General features: G+C 37.1%; 2 protein-coding genes across 6 annotated transcripts in view; both read right to left on the reverse strand.

The window, feature by feature from the left end:
• Window positions 1-213: 213 nt before the first annotated feature.
• Window positions 214-9,297, reverse strand: LOC127001620 (BTB/POZ domain-containing protein KCTD5-like). Its single transcript, XM_050866458.1, has 4 exons — window positions 9,067-9,297; window positions 5,580-5,688; window positions 4,246-4,433; window positions 214-2,544 (listed from the first exon to the last, which is right to left on the reverse strand). Exons 1-4 carry the CDS (start codon window positions 9,259-9,261, stop codon window positions 2,353-2,355), a joined length of 684 nt encoding a protein of 227 aa, XP_050722415.1. The 5' UTR covers window positions 9,262-9,297; the 3' UTR covers window positions 214-2,352.
• Window positions 9,298-11,132: 1,835 nt separating this feature from the next.
• LOC127001619 (YTH domain-containing family protein 3-like) overlaps window positions 11,133-17,279 on the reverse strand; it is a 33,832-nt gene continuing 27,685 nt past the window's right edge. For all 5 annotated transcript variants that reach the window (XM_050866453.1, XM_050866451.1, XM_050866456.1 and 2 more), the window contains one exon: window positions 11,133-17,269. In XM_050866453.1, the coding sequence (XP_050722410.1) occupies window positions 17,048-17,269 (222 nt within the window). In that variant the 3' untranslated portion in view covers window positions 11,133-17,047. The remainder of the gene's footprint in view (window positions 17,270-17,279) is intronic.

Here is a 17,279-nt window from a genome sequence, read left to right on the forward strand (position 1 = left end):
TTGTTGATGGTGTTGCTGTTGCTATTACCTTCACTGTTTTAAAGGTTGAGGTTGAATTTCAACCCAGTTGGAGTGAAGGTTTGACTATGAAATTTCAGAAGGGCATTTTAAAACTTTCCCCAATTTTGAATCTGCTAAAATAAGAGGGCTTACTGTACAACTAGTATCTCTTCGGACTTACTTGTTATATACATAGGATAATAATACCTTAACTGATGTTCATATGTTATTCCTAAAAAGAAAAAAAAGAAACAGGATTGACGTTTATACACATGGAATTTTCCAGACTTTTAGGCCCCAAAATAGGACAGGTTATCTTCTGCAGTGGAATATGCAGCACTCTGGGAGCAATCTCAAGAGAAACTCCTTGAAACAAGTTCTCCAGTCAATAGAAAAGTTATTTTAGTTCAAGGAAAATATTTCCTTGTCAAATACCAAAGGATTAAATGCCCTTATTCACAACCACCTCTGTTGATAGCATTCCCAGGCTTCAGCACTTACTTCTCACTCAGAAGATATTATCAAACCTACAGCCACCAGTACTCTAACTAGTTTTGTGTTTCCCTCACTGATGACAATTTAATCTTAAAGTAATAAACGTGTTTGTATGAATTCAGTAATTTCTTTATAGATTATTTATAGTTATTTTTTGTTGTAATCAGGAACTATAAAAAAATAAATAAATAAAAAAAAGTAAATATTTGCCTCCACTGAGGATTGTTTCAACTAGATTCAAGAAAACACTAAGAAAACATCTTTTCTGCAAAGAGCATACTACCACCAAAATCTTTGGCCAGTATTTGGGAAGTAGTGCTTGTTTTAAAAAAATAGAACAGTATCAAAGTCAATAATTATGAATAGATGAAGGAAGTCTATATGCTTATAAGGTCATGTATATTTAATTTCTCATTAATTCTAAACAATCATACATATTTAAATGTATCAATGAACTTCTATACATGAATGATGAATTATAATTACAGGTGTCTACATAAGTCCTAACTCTGCATGTAGTATAAGACTTTCAAAATGGAAAACTGTCTTAAAAATAATTTTTTCAAGTAACATACACACACTAATCAAAACCTCAAAAGTATTTCTGAAGGGCATTAAAAACGTGTATAAAGTTATAGATACTCAGGAGTGAAATTTAGCAATTCAAATATGTTCTGTGTAATACAGTTAAAAGCTGCTGATGGTGTAAGAAAACACTAATATAGAACACATTGAATGAAATATGTGTACTACTAAAAAGTGTCGGTCTGGTAACAATTAAATTTATACACATCATTTTCATCAAGGGCTCAATACGTATGTTAAAAAATTATGTACATCAATTTTTAATATAGTTTTATTGTTGTTGAAATTATTAAAAAATTGTCAAATGTCATTGTAGTCTTTGATTTTGAGCAACCACAATTTCTTCAGATCATGTGTAAGCACTAATGTGTCTCAGGTGACAGCTTAAAATTGTGACATGATGAGTACAGAAAATAGGACCATAATAATTTATCAACAACATTCTATCCATAGAAAACACACAATACTGTTAAATGCTCATAAAGATCACTTAACAATATTCCACTTATATAATAACATTAGCTTCATGGTTGAAGGAGGCTGATTAAAGTGTTCAAAATGTTTGTTAAATGTACAAAATGTAGTCAAAACTTTTCCTCCTATATTAACAGGTAAGGCAAGCAAGAGTATGAAAACTACTGCCACTTTGGAAGCATTTGCTGTTTGTCCTGTTATGATATCAAGACAGAGTTGAACCCAGTGAGAAATAGAAATAGGCTCAAAAGTTACCCTGACTTGGTCACATAAGACACCTGTGCATATTGCAATCCTAAAGCGACACTTTGTGCGTGTTGACTCATTAGAGACAATACCTGGCAAGCTGTCTCAGGCACATCAGAGAATTGGGCATAGAGTAACCCTGAAGCAGCATATGGTGAGTGTTGACTCGATGGAAGTGGTAATGTTAGGTAGCTACACAGAACTAATGATTGAGCATAATTTGAATAATATATGGTTACTTGCAGAAAATTGAGTACACCACCTCATATGATAGATGAAGGATGAGGTAGGATAGGGATAAACTTAATTTTTTTTTATGTGGAAATAACAAAATAAATGGTATATTCTTGAGGCATGCACGAGATCTTGAAATGCAGAAAAGGCATATATCCAAATGATATCAAATTTCTGTTAACTTACTATACATGCTGTGGATTTGAAATATCAGTTCAAGATTATGCTCAACAGCTTTTTACCACTATCCATGGTACAAACACATCAACCCATAGCTTTGACAACATCGGCAGTTGGTACGAAGCAAAGAGAAGGCCTCTATGGTGATCCAGATAAATTATACATAAAGTTGAGTTTCCTACAATCCTTGGAGTTGTGGATGTCAATATGGTCTGGTCGATCAGTAGCACACTGATTGGATCCTGACGTTGAATATTCTCTTGAGACTACACACAAAAATTCAGTGTGGTCTTCACTTCCATAGCTGTACTGAGATCCAATGTTGATCAACTGTGGAAAATATACTTATGAGTAATATTCATGGTTGGAATGTCAGCAGACAGAAGTGTTTAAGAAGTGACTTGATTATATCTAAACAGATATCTGAAAAGAAACATTCAGCTGTCCACAGAAATTCACAATTCTGTTATCATGTGCAGTATCAGTAAGATTTTTAGTACCACTACTGTTTTGGAGGTACTATTGCTATTGTCCTTATGTTCCTAAATCTTATATAATGTCAACTACATGGTGCTATTATCTGTCAGTAGGTACACTTATTTGTTCCAATAGAGGTTTATATATTACATACATTCATCTTCACCACTGGGGGCCCCACTCACCAATAAGGTAAGTGGGGAGAACACAAGGCCAAGTGATCCTTTCGACACATGTTCTGAGAAAAAAAGTCTGGGAGGCCTAGTTTTTAACCTCAACCTGCATCTTTTTCTCCGAACATCCTCTCCCACTTCTATGTGGGGTGAATGTTTCTGATAGCTCTCCTCTTCCCAGCCCAGTCATATGCATTGTCCTCTGACAAATGTTTTTCTATCAAATCTTTCCTTAGGCAGACCATCCAGCTTTGCTTCAATCTTCCTCCCCTAAACGTACGGTTACGTAAGGTTGTTTTACAACATTCCTGTGCCATGATACAGCGAGGGGGTTGGCTAATGCTGCCATCTTGGTGAAACTTGTCATAGATCTGTTGCGCAATTTTGAACAGCTTTGTGTGATTAAAGAGTTAACTGAACAAAGGGCTGACATTTTCTGGAAGGGACCTTCCCTTCCAAATAACAACATCTTTCCTCTTCCCCTTCCTCACCACCTTCAAAAACTTGTGCCATCAACTCTCCTCCATACAGGTAAAGTTATATTTTCATCTATATTTTATCAATTTATTGTTTATTCTTTTTGTGTATGACTTTCATTGTTTCTGCATACAAATCCATGCACGAAACACTGAAGAAATGTATGTATAAAGGCTTAAATAAGCAATCATATTGAATTCAGGAATGGACTAATCCATTTCATATTGATTTTTATGGGAAAATGGTTTCAGTTTTCAAACAAAGCAGCTTCTGAACAGCCTTTAGGTACAAATTAAGTATGAAAACCAAGGTTCCACTGTATTAAAAAAAGAAATTTTCCCTATGAGCCATGCTACTGCTACATCACCCTCCTCAGAGGATATATATATATATATATATATATATATATATATATATATATATATATATATATATATATATCTCTCTCTCTCTCTCTCTCTCTCTCTCTCTCTCTCTCTCTCTCTCTCTCTCATTTATGTTATGTATACTATCTTTTGCTTGGCTGTATAGGACGCAAGAGTGAGACCTACGTGAGTCTTCCATGGTGGCGGAAGGGTGAATGGTGCGGCCTGGTGCCTGTTGCCAAGGTCCCTCAGGCGGCAACGTCGCATGAGCCACGTTGCCAAGTGAAATGGAATGTTTACAGAGTCGTTGTCTTTCCCTCAAATCCCAAGTCATTCATAACACCATTCAGTCGTATTATGAATATATATATATTCCATAAATAGATAACGTACAGACTAACAGTGAGACAGATCGCCATGTGCAGGTCATCGCTAGATGTGTAAACAATGGGGCGTTCCCCGGGCCAAGACACAGGGCTCAAGTTAGAGTCGATGGACTATAATTAAAATAAACAGAACAGAAACATATAACAACCAACCTGTTCAAATTTCCATCCATCAGACATGGTTGAGACGAGCTGTGCCACCTCATTTTCATGGCACTGTAGGACCCTGTACATGTGTTTCTTGCTGGCTTTGGGTGGTCGGTTATCTCTTTGGATGATTCTCTCTTTAACTAACCTAATTAATTCTGTGATGTTGTAGAATTCTGCTTCTTCTAAAATACCTGGCAAATGAAAAAGAAATGTAATAATTATAAAAGCACAGCAGCATGAAGAAATTATTAAATTATACAGATAACTATTAAGTCGCAAAGTTAGCACTATGACAAATTTGAGTTTCTGCAAATTCCAGATATTTTCATACCTTCCCTATCTTGCCCTCTGCCATTTACTTTTATAAATGGAGTTATATTTTAACTCCATATGTATCTATCTATTTGTCTATAACACTGTTACCCTCTTCCATCCATGAACTCTCCATGAGGGGGTGGCCATAACACGTCTCCAGTTCTTCCTATTCTTACACATGGTTCTGCAATACCAATGAACAATAACCCCCTCACCCTTCTTTCTAATGTACTCTCCAATCCTATCAATTCAACTTGCTATTCGTTACTTTGCCACACCCAACTATTCTTTGCTTTATTCACTCTCTTAATAAAGCCATCATTCTGCATTCCTATCCCATGACAACACCATCTCCTTGATGCATTTCAGCTATTCCACCATTGTGAGCTTAACACATTTTTTTTAGTCTTATCACACCTCCCTTACACATCTTCATTACTAACTCATCTTGTAATACACCTGCTCTTCTCCAGCACCTCATCACTGCCTCATCTCTACTCAACCTGGCATCAGTTTTTCTTCACATTTTACTTATGACTTTGAAGAAGACTGGCATGGCTATACCATTCTTCATTTTTCTCTTTACCTTCACGTTCTACTTCTTAGAACTTGTTTTACTCAGCCTACCTACTCAGTAGGATGCAACCATACCATTAATAATTACTTCAGCCTGCTTTTTTTTTTTTTTCAAAAAATATTAATTTCCCATTTACAACATTTAAAGCTTCACTTTCTAGCAGTTCCTACCTAATTAACCCATTCACAACTTCTGAAACTTGCTTTACTTTTTTTGCCTAGAGGTTGATGTATCTCTGCAAACAAACTTTAAACTTAGGACCATTCATAGCAATTGTGCACCATTAGGGCTACCCTCTTTTCTTGGTTTCATCTTTCCTCATATCCATGCATATTAAGAAAGACATCATACACCTCTGCCTTACTCATTATACCAGCCTTAAACTCTTGCTCTTTGTACTATGACATAAGTATGCATTTCAGAAGCAATGTGTATGCAATATTACCTTCTTCTGCTAAGTCCTTGTTTATTACTAATTTCCCATGTCTTAAATAATTCAACACAGGACCAAAGTACGTAGGATCTCTGTCGATTAAGTAGGCACCACTTTCATCCTGGAAGATCAAAGAGGAAGAAATAATCAAAGAGAAAATAAAGGCCATAAGTTATTGCTAAGAATTTAAAATTTTCCCGTTTTATTCTTACCACCTGAACTGTTAACTGCTATTATTTCATCACTGTCATTTGCAAATCATGTGAATTTTAACTTCATAGCACAAAATATGTGAACACAATATCATTCATTCTTCTAATGATTGATATTTGGGATTCACTTGCACTGCACACAACTGGACTTGGATCAATAAGTAAAGGGATCTTCATAAAAACTGCAGTGTTGGTCATCATGAGAATAGCTCTGCATGGTATGCTGCTGTTCTGTAGCTAAAGTAAAAATTTTGTCTTATGCTACAGATTTGCGAGTCAAGTGCTATCTGAAGGATAAGTAGTACAAGACAGGAGATAAGGGCAAGGGTGCAGCTTTGCTTGGCAAAAATGTTGATGTGTAATTATCTACTGAGCAGCGAGGTAAAACCAGTAGAAATAGTAACCCATTGTCACTTGATAATGATTATTCATAAGTTAACATAAACTCATTTAAATCTCAATGATAGGATTCTGGATGCTAAGTTTAGATGTACAGTATTTAATTAACCTGCTAACTATTCCCTGTAGAAATCATTTGTTTGCCAATTTAGGAATAGTAGTGGACCTAGAACTGAACCTTGGAGGATGCCACTGAGCACCTGTGTTATTTTTTATTGTGCTCCATTGACCGAGACTGTTTGTCTGTCCCACCAAGAAGGTGTATAGCCATACTCCATTTTGCCACATATTTCTAGGGCTCTCATCATGTGGAGGAGTATGTCATGATCAATCTTATCAAAGGCCTTCACAAAATCTAGGTAGACCACATCTACATTTCCTCTATCTTTTGTGTCCTCCAGGATGTTTCCATTATGTTCAAGAAGTTGGGACAGGCAAGATCTATCTTTCTGGAAGCCATGCTGGTCAGGGTTGAGCATATTGTTTGTTTCAAGGTTGTGGACTATGATTCCTGAGGACACTTTCAAATATCTTAATCATATGTAGTGTTAGGGTGGCAAGCCTGTAGTTTATTGCCTGACCTCTTGACCCGCCCTTGTATATTCGTGTGACAGTTCCTTCCTCTAATTGCTGGGGAATAATTTCGTGGTCCAGGGATCTTCATAGGTAATAGGTAAATTGGTTTTGCCAGCACTTCCTTGCAGTTTTTAAGAAATGCTGCCAGGAAGCCATCTGGGCCAGGTGAGTTGAGGGAGATTTCCTCAATGGCTTTTACTATGTCATCATCAGTGATTCATCACCAAATTCAATGTCCTGTAGCTGCATGTCCTCTGCATTTTTACTGGCAAAGAAGTCAGAATGTTAATTTGAAATTATATTTTATGTTGGCTGACTAAATACACTTTCATATTGTCCCCTGAGGACCTCTGCCATTTCTATTCTTGATTCTAGGAGTTGACCATCCCTCTCAAGGGGATCAATTTGCATTCTGCTTTTCATTTTCTTCTTTCCATAGGTATAGAAATATTTATATTTTTTCTCAATAGATTGCACAGCCATGGTTTCTTCATATTCCTGTTGCTCTCTGTGGGACTCTTTTATCTTAGTTTCAATAATTTTCAACTGTTCATTAAGATGTTTTTTGTGGCAATTATTTTCCGCAGACATTATTTTTTTCTTTATGGTCTTGGTCCTCATTCACATGAGAATCCTTCTGTCTCTAGGAATGTTTCATTCAGTGAGCTTTTTTTACTGGGATGTTGGCCTTACAGATACTCTCACACACAGTATAGTTTAGTTAGTATTTCATCTGGGGTCATGGTGCATATGTACGTACACAGACAAGCACACACATGCATACATATGGGCCTTTGTGTCCATACATACATACATACTTATGCACCATAACATGGTCATTCCAGCTGATTCATGTCAATTCACTGCGAATTTTGTCCCAGTCTATGACATTGCTGAAGAAGTCAGACTGGCCACTGAGATCACTGGTCTGTGATTATTCTATTTTTTGGGACATTTTTCCATTCTTCCTCAATGAGATTGTGATCTGACATTATTGTTTATATTATCTGTACATCATAGAGTAGTATTTACCTAGTTGTAGTTTTACAGGGCCTGGGCTTTACGCTCATGTGGTCCCATCTCTGTATCTGGATTTATCCAACTTTTCCTTAAAGCTTTGCACACTCCTCGCCGATACTACATCCTCACTTAGTTTGTTCCAAACCTCTATATTTCTTTGCGGGAAGCTATATTTCTTTATGTCTCTCAAGCATCTTCCCTTCCTCAATTTTTTACTATGTCCTCTTGTGTTCCTGGTGGTAATTCCTTCTTTTAGTAGTAACTCCTCGTTATCTACTTCTTCCATTTTGCTCAATAATTTATAGATTTGTATTAGGTCTCCCCTTTCTCTTTTTTGTTCTAGTGTTGGTAAGTCCATTTCCTTTAGTTTTTCCTCATATGTCAATCCCTCCAGCTCTAGAACCATTTTTGTTGCCATCCTTTGTATTCTTTCTAGCTTCTTTATGTGTTTCTTCTTATGGGGAGACCACACTGCCTCCCCGAACACCACCTGATGGAGGGAAAATGAAAATCTCCCAATATGATGAGGTACTGGCTGGTGGTGTTTTCTAATTCTTCCAAATAGTCATGTTTTTTTGGTATATTTTTGAGAAATCATCACCATTTGAGTTGGGAGGATGGTATATCACTGCAATAACTGTTTTCTTTGTTTTGATATGGATCATTAGTATTTCATTTGTTCCATCAATGTGATATCATCACTTCTGCAGCTGACGCCACGTCTTTCTGTACACACATTGCTACTCCTCCACGGGTTCTATCCTACCTGTCAGTCAAGAACACAACAGAGTTGATAATATTTATTTTTGCATCTTGTTGCTATTTAGCTGTTTCCACAAGTGCAATGTACATATAATCCTTTTTCTTGGCCATGTCTGCTAGTTTTGTTGGACATAGGGAGCAGTCCTTGTACACTGCAGAGCAGAAAGCTTTCGTGCTACAGGTCTGTTTACATACTGGTTTGGCCAGTGAGACTGATTCCACCCTTGTTGATTTACATCCAGAGGGGTGGCTGCTAGCAGTGGTACAACCATTTGCTGCTGTGGTGGTGGGAGTGGCTGCCATACTTGTCCAAGTTGCTGAAGGATCAGATTAATTTGCTGCTGGGATTTGTCTAGCCTTGTATTAATAAAAAGATGTTGACTTTTCAGGAGTTAGGCTCCAACTGGCCCCTGTGCTGCAAGGTTTCTTGGATTTATACTATCTAATTCTTACACTTTCCCTCTCCGTCGCCAGCCTGTACTGGTGCACCAGGCCCCCAGCTGCGGGAGTGTGCGAGGCGCGCCACCTACCTTGTCCGTGCTGAGCTCCGGGTCTTCCTGCACCAGGCGGCACAGGAAGGACGCTGGGTCCCTGCAGAGTGTTGTTCTCGTGGTGAGAAAGTGTGTGCCTCCCACGTTTAATCTTATCCATTCCCGCGGCCTGGTTTGTCCTGGCGCCTCGCCGTTGACATGTAAAGAATCATCTGTTCGGGGAGGCGCCGCCATGTTTGACGATTGTAAACATTACAACTGGCTACGCGCCTAAACACTAACTGTTGTAAAGAATTATCTACGTTTGTTAACATTGCTTCAAAACATGAACGGGTCGCAGAAAAAGATATTAGCGAAATAAAAATCTAAAACTTATCTCTAAAAATGCAAAAAATAAGTTTGTTAGGAGCTAAAACTATATAATATTGGTAGATAAATTCCATATAACTTTGTTGAAAATAGGGGAGATTCCATGCACTGATTAGAAAAAAAAGAAAAGCTGCAAGCTCCAAAATTTTCGTAAAATGTAAACGTGTGCTCAACAAATATCGCAAAATGTTATCTGAAGTGGATAAGGAACGAAACTGTGCAGCATGCAACAAGAAGGTTCGGTTAATCATGATGTAGGGTGCAACAAATCCACGATATATATGCCAGTGTTCACAAATCAAGTCGATTGCAATACTTATGAGGTTTCAGATCACCTTTTGTTCGACTCTCATGCAGACAAAAAAAATCTTGAACCTATTATGTAAAGAAAAAGGCCTTTTCCAAAAATATGGTCATGTTAGGTGCCTTTATATCACACTCTGTACTGCCTGGGGGTTGGGATGGCATGCTCCTCCCTTCTCCTTTGTTGTTTTACTTGCAACAATAAACTATCAATCAATCAATCAAGTTCTCTTCTAAACCGGTCGAGAACTGATCCGCTACTGCTTCGACGCCGGCCAGCAGAGGTGTTGCCGCGCAGCTCCACAAAGATGATCTCCCCCGTTCGAACTGGTTGATAGGGACTGGAGCCGTATTTTTCAACCTTCCAGGGCCGAAGCTCACATATATAACAAGGCTTTCGTAGGAGTTCCCCCTTTTTAGGGGGAGAATCCTAAAAGAAAGAAGAAAGAAGTTCGGGGCAGTGGAACGCCAGCACTCCTCGGGCGAGCAGCCGGGTGGCCCTTCTACGGAGGCGAGGTGGACCCGTGGGGTCATCCTCGCTTTGGGCCACCCCTCCGTGGTCAAGTCGACCCAAAGAGACTATAGTCTCCTTGAGTCGACCAGTCGGCTGCTCGCACGAGTACCGCTACGGGTGTCTGCTGGGCGCCTGCCCAGAGAGCCCGTGCCTCCGTCGCTGCTCGCCGGCTGTTACCCGTGGCTGTGGCGGCGGCGGAGGCTTCCCTACACCCGCCGCACGCCAGCGGCGGGTTCCACCCTGCGACGGGCCGTCGCAAGACAAAGGCCCTTTCCCCCTCTTTAGGGGGAGAATCCACAAGAAGTAGTAGTAGTTTGGGGCATTTCCAGAGGTACTTTTATGACCCTGGCGGTACTCTGACCCTTCTTCTGTACGATGAACTTAAAGAAACACTCATGAAGACCCGATTAAACTCCTTTTTGGCCTTTGGAAAGAGTCGATGTGAGAGATGGAAGCGTCTGAGAATGCCGACCCTGGGGATATCAAGGGAAGGTAAATCGTGGTAACCCGGATGTCACACCTGCCCTGTCTCCCGGGGTGATGGGGTCTTACTACTTCGAGTTTAATATGGCAAGGAAGGCGGAAATGAGGGCCGACGCATATTCCTCGACTATAGCATATGCCTTCAAATATATATTTACCTTACAGAAAACCTTGGAAGTTGAACACCATATAATTGATCCACGGCGTACGTTTGAATGGAAAATGATGCTGGAGATGGATGAAGCATGGAAACTACCAAGTGAAATCTAGTGACGTGAGAAACATGTGTCGTCCTCTTTATAGCTCGGCATGAACAATGAACTACCAGGATGCAAGCATTTTCTATTATTCTTATAATTTTGTAACTAAATACAGAGTTCTAAATGCTTCTGCCACTAGCAAGTGGGACTTAATTAGCATTCAAAGACAAGGTAGGCTATTACCTTCCATTTTATTTAGAATGAAGCCAACAACAATTATGTACTGACACAATTTTATCATATCTAGGAGGACCCTATCGCTAACAACACATATTCTCTCTCTCTCTCTCTCTCTCTCTCTCTTTGAGACACACACGCACACACACACGATTAACAATTTTTCCATGCGTTATAATTATGTATATAATTACCATTTCCTGATTCATAATACTATTATTAGACAACTAAGAACTTTTTCATGTTACTATTAAGTAATTTCGTATTTGATATACAAAACATCTTCTCTGGTGACTATTTGATGATAAAAATTTATTTCCTGAAATTTTCTGTAGTAAGCAAAATACTATACAGTAAACAGCAACATTAGCTGCAATATTGCACAGTATTCTTTCTATCTTTAAAGCCTTGATTTTGTTTTTGTTAATGTCTCTCATAAAGGTAAATTATTTATTATGTTTATCTTTGATGCCTTACCCTCACAAGTCATCTCTGAGGGATTGTAGCATGCCCCTTGCTCTATGCTCTCTAACAAATTTCCCTTATGTCATCCTGTCTATTGGGACAGCAGGTGATCCCATTAGATATTCTCTATTAGTTGTACTGTTAATCAATTGTTCCTATAATCTATATATCCAACCCCCGAATTCACATATTTGTCATCATATATGCACGTTAGTGTTAAGAAGCAAGGCATGCCTCTTTTCTCCATTGGCTAATTTCTGTTGCATCCCATTTCAGGTTTTATGTTCCTGAGGCACGGATCACTTTCTTGTTTCTTAGTCTTTCACTCTTCAAGTACTCATGCCTTTCCTGTACAATTGTACTAGATGTTCTGAGGGATCATCTCTCCCTTCTTTATGACTGCGTATTGCAGTTATTCATGCTAACACAAAATTATATATATGTAGTTAGTTCTACACTGCTTATACTCTTATCTCCATCCTCACCATTAAATTTTTATAAAACTTGCTGCAATATAACATTCCTAAACAGCCCAGCATACAAACCTACCCTTTAACATTAGCTGCAGGAGCCAAATATTTATAGTGTTAATTTCCAATACAATCATACTATATAAGCACACAACTGATACCATTACAACTAATATGATATTTATGCCCTTTCTAGCTACAGAACAAACTTATTTTTTACAGTTATATTGACTATTATGCAAAATTGGCAACTTTGCTATTGATTATTAATAAGACAATTATTTTTATGACATTTACACTGTCCTTACAAAAATATTTCTTGCGTCAATATATTCTTATGATTTTTATTGAAGTGCTCTCACCCACCTGCTTCTGTCCCAGATAAAATTACTCTTTTGAAAATTAAGGGAAGACAATAAATAGGATTACATAAAAATGTTTAAATTTTCATGATTCTTTAACGAATGGCCCATCAGAGGTGTCTTTTAGTCTGGACGGTGATTGTGTGGAGATGAGAATGGTTTGGTATGGAAATACCCCTAAATAATTTTAATATTTACATAATAGCCAAACAAAACACATGTAGCAGCTATCTCAAGTTAAACTCAGTAAAAATCTGGCCAGAAATCTTACTTTCACTTGTCAAAAAATCACAGATAAGATAAGCCTGCTGCCTATGCAGCAACACAAACTGGTTAACCAAAGTGTTCACAAAATGATCATAAGATTGTTAATATGAATTTAGTTGAAAGTAAATTTAGATATATTGAACACTAATGCTCCAGGAACCACCAACCATAAATAATGTACTGCACCTATAACCTCTATAAAAGTGGCACTTTAGTCACATACAGTACAAGTGCTTACACCCTTACTTGATTTGTATTTTCTAAAATTTGTACATGATAGGACATACAGGAGTGCTACCAATTTTATTTATGGTAAATGGTAAACCTTATGGAATATATTTAAAAAGTATCTTCAAAATTTGGTATGGAAAGGCACCAAGAAGACTCTTAAATTCCTGTGTACAGCTTGTTTTATTGATGAACATTTTCCCACAGGTGGGACCTGCCAAGACCACATAACCACACCGCTCTGCCCCTCCTCATTTTCCTAACACAAATTTCCTTTTCTTAAACTCATCAGTGCCCCTTCAATATATATATATATATATATATATATATATATATATATATATATATATATATATATATATATATATATATATATATATATATATATATATATATATATATATATGTAATCATCAGTGACATCCCTCTCTTTCTCAGAAACACATACACAAAAGCACACATGTAAATAGGCATGCAATTTCCTGGTCTCTGTAATTATCGGACAATCAATCTGCTGTCAATTAGGTAACTTTCATATGTTCCACATTGATTTCACTGTCACCATAATATATATATATATATATATATATATATATATATATATATATATATATATATATATATATATATATATATATATATATATATATATATATATATAAAGCACCTCCATGCAGTCTCCAATGATTGGTCATATTAATTGTCAAATTATGACAGCCACTTTACTTCAGATGGGGAACATTTATATGTGGCTCCACCATTGTATTCTACTGAATATGGAACATTCTTGAAGACATATACTTTCAATCATGTTATATATATATATATATATATATATATATATATATATATATATATATATATATATATATATATATATATATATATATATATATATATATATATATATATATATATATATATACAATTATTTGGATCATAGGAACATCCTCCCTAAGGCCAAAAATATCTAAAAATTGAGCAGTTCAATGCCATATTATACAGTTCACCCAATTCATTATTCACATTACAGATTCGTTCTTGACCTTGGACGCTATTGTTTACTATGTCTATTACTAATACTATCAATACTATACAAGGGCAACAAAGGCAAAATATTCTCTTAATAAGCATACCTCATCTGAAATATGCAACTTTACCTAAGACCAAAGGGTAACAACAATTTTCAAATCTTAATTTTCACTCCTAAACTCAATTCTGAAAATTAAAATATTCATAACGTATATTCTAAAGCAGAATCATCAATACGTCCATAATGAGTCATTTATAAATACATCAATAAAACTCATATTAATTGAAAATTTAGTTAGCATAACAATCTTTCATACATACATAACTATACAAGGACTAAGATAATCATGCATAAAATTACTTGCCTGTCCAACAACAGTTGATCCAAGTTATTACTAACCAATTAAGTTTGACTGGGTATGGTGTTCAAAACCCTAAAAAAAAAAAAAAAAAAAAAAAAAAAAAAAAAAATCTTGTGACTACAACAAATAACATTCCTCACACCTTTGAATGTTAATGAGGGGCAGAGCAGACAGTGCCACTTCTAAAATTATAGGCAGTTACTAATGCTGACATGTTATAAATGAAGCTGTAAGCCAATACATGAACTATAATGATCTAGTCAACTGAACATCTGTGTACAAGAAAAAAAATATACAGAGACTGCTGAGATACTCAGTTTTAATACAACAAACATGATGGTAATACATAAAATACCAATGAAACCCACGCACAGGCACCCACAGTAAAGCTACTGGTTATATGGACAAATAGTAGGAGAAAACCACACTAGCAGGGCCAGCTACCACCATCTTAAGAACAACTCAACACCATATCCATAATTACAACCGGTGCTCTTTGATAAATCTACTGTTTTGATAATGCATAAAAGTCAAAAGATATTTTGCAGCATGGTGGAGTTCCCCATATGATGGTAACAGTTTTAACCTGCTACACAAAAAAAAAATATATATATATATATAATAAAAAAAAGACTTGCATCAGACTTCCAAGGTAAGTTATTGATTAAAGAGCTAAGAATCACATATAATTATCATCTGCAATGCATACATTATATTCCAATAAATACCAGATGGTGTTATGGAAGTCTAGGGCAGTCTATTAATCATTTATGCATAAAAAAATACTGCTAAGAGGGTAGATCATTTAGACTTCCAAGCATTCTTTAATTAATAAAAAAAGGTGATCATTAGGTGAAACACCATGCTGTAATAAAGAAAATACAGGAAAAAGGCCAAATTTACCATAACTTTAAAATGATCCATGTCAACTTAGAAAAATAAGGCAAGAATAGCCACTTATACCCAAGCCATACAAACTGTAAGTGCCACTATGGCAAGTACAACATTGTTTAAGTGGTGTATTTGCTCTGCAAGCTGTTCCCTCTAAAGCTAAATCCCTGACACATCCCTGACAATCAAGAGGCAGCTAAACAGAGCCTGACCATAGATGGAGTGGTGCTTACAGCTTCTCTGGCTTGAGCACAGCAAGGTCAAGGTCGAGACACAATGGTAGGTGGTCTTGATGCATGCCAGCATTCCAAGCAGTGACCTTCACAACAGCACCAAGCATTTACCAACTTTTTGACTTCGTTCCCAGTTCTAAAACCATATGAATATCATTGGCCTGTCCTACTAAATATTCTTGATTAACACTATTTTACCAAACACTTCATGATAACAAGGTCACTATAGTTACTTTTCTCAATTTACACCACTTATATGATGGGTTTTGAAGCAAGTTTATTTGAATAGATGATTCCACTGAACCATAACATTGCTTACATTATCAATTAGATGATAGTAAATGTGAACACTAACAACTACAGTTATTTCATTTAATTGAGGCACTGCTGAGACAAACCAAGTTGAGTCTGAGGTGGTTCAAGGTTTTACTATATTCAATATCATTTACAATATCACTTTTAAACTACACAATACCATTCTCTCAGGCACTATGAAATAAACACCAAAGTATATACTGTTCACTTTTCCATCACTTTTCTCCAAAGTCCCAGGTCCAAGCCAATGATACCAATCTTCAAATGTAGTCACCTGTCTTCTTCAAAAATTGGTTTTCTGTCTCCATGTCCATGTCTTGCAGAACAAAATCACTCACTTCTTTTCACTATACACTTTCCAACTTTGTAAACGGGTGAATAAAAAGATCACTTTTATATATCCAATCACAGGCAGAAATTATTGTTGTTCAATTGTTATTTGACTGAGTGAGGCAGTTGGAGGCCCCAATTTTTCCATTTTGCTTGGTAGCTCTCAGGTCCCCCATGTGGGTCTGTCAGTCATCAGGCCCTCCAAAATCAAGTTGCAGTTGTACAATTATAGGAGAATTAGATTAAATATATATATATATTTATATTTATATATTTATAGATTGTGTTCCATTCCCCTAACCACAACAGTGAATAAACAAAAGGATAACAATGAGGGTGGCATGTTCTTTGTAGTTCTTGATGCCAAGTGTTCTTCCCAAAACATTTTTTTCATCAGGTATTATTATTCTGTGATATCACTCAAGCTGACAAACAGGCTGGTGTAGAAGTTTGGTGCTTAAAGGTGCCCGTCAAAACTTGGTCCGTGGACGAAAACAGTGTTTCAGTGCACTGCTACACTGTCACAGTTGCAGAGCAGTACTGGTGGCTGGATAGTAGAGCATACTGTGATGTGTTATATGCAACATTATTGTTCCTGGTGACACTTAAAAAATCACTAGTTTCCAAGAGGCGTGAGGTGGATGCAAACAAACCTCCTTGGTCCATTATCCACAATAGAAGTCACTTAGTTCATAGAATCCAGAATAGCAGCACATTCACTTTGAACACTTGTCAGCTTGGAGTCTCTTAATAACTGAACTTGCCAGTTAAGACTGCTCTACTGGTCTTTCAAAATGAGCCAATGGTGTGTGTATATATATATGGATTATTTTTAAGTTCATTCACCACATTTAACTTCCTGTGTATGTGTGTATGTGTATGTGTGTGTGTGTGTAAGTGTGCACACAATGTATGTATGCATGTATGAAGTTTATATTCACTGTGGATCAGCTTTATGCTTAGTTGCGCATTCCACCACGGTGGTGAGGGTGATGGTGCCCTCCTCGACCCCTGCCACCACCCATTCCTCCACGGTGATGATCACGGTGGTCACGCTGATCCCTGTGATCACGATGATAGTGGTCTCGGCTGTCCCGGTGATCACGGTGGTCTCGGGGATGGTCTCGGGGATGGTCACGGTGGTCAATGCGGTCTCCCCGGCGATCATCTCGCTCCATTTCCTATTAGAGT

Source organism: Eriocheir sinensis, chromosome 21 (genome assembly GCF_024679095.1).
Source record: "Eriocheir sinensis breed Jianghai 21 chromosome 21, ASM2467909v1, whole genome shotgun sequence".
NCBI lineage: Eukaryota > Metazoa > Arthropoda > Malacostraca > Decapoda > Varunidae > Eriocheir > Eriocheir sinensis.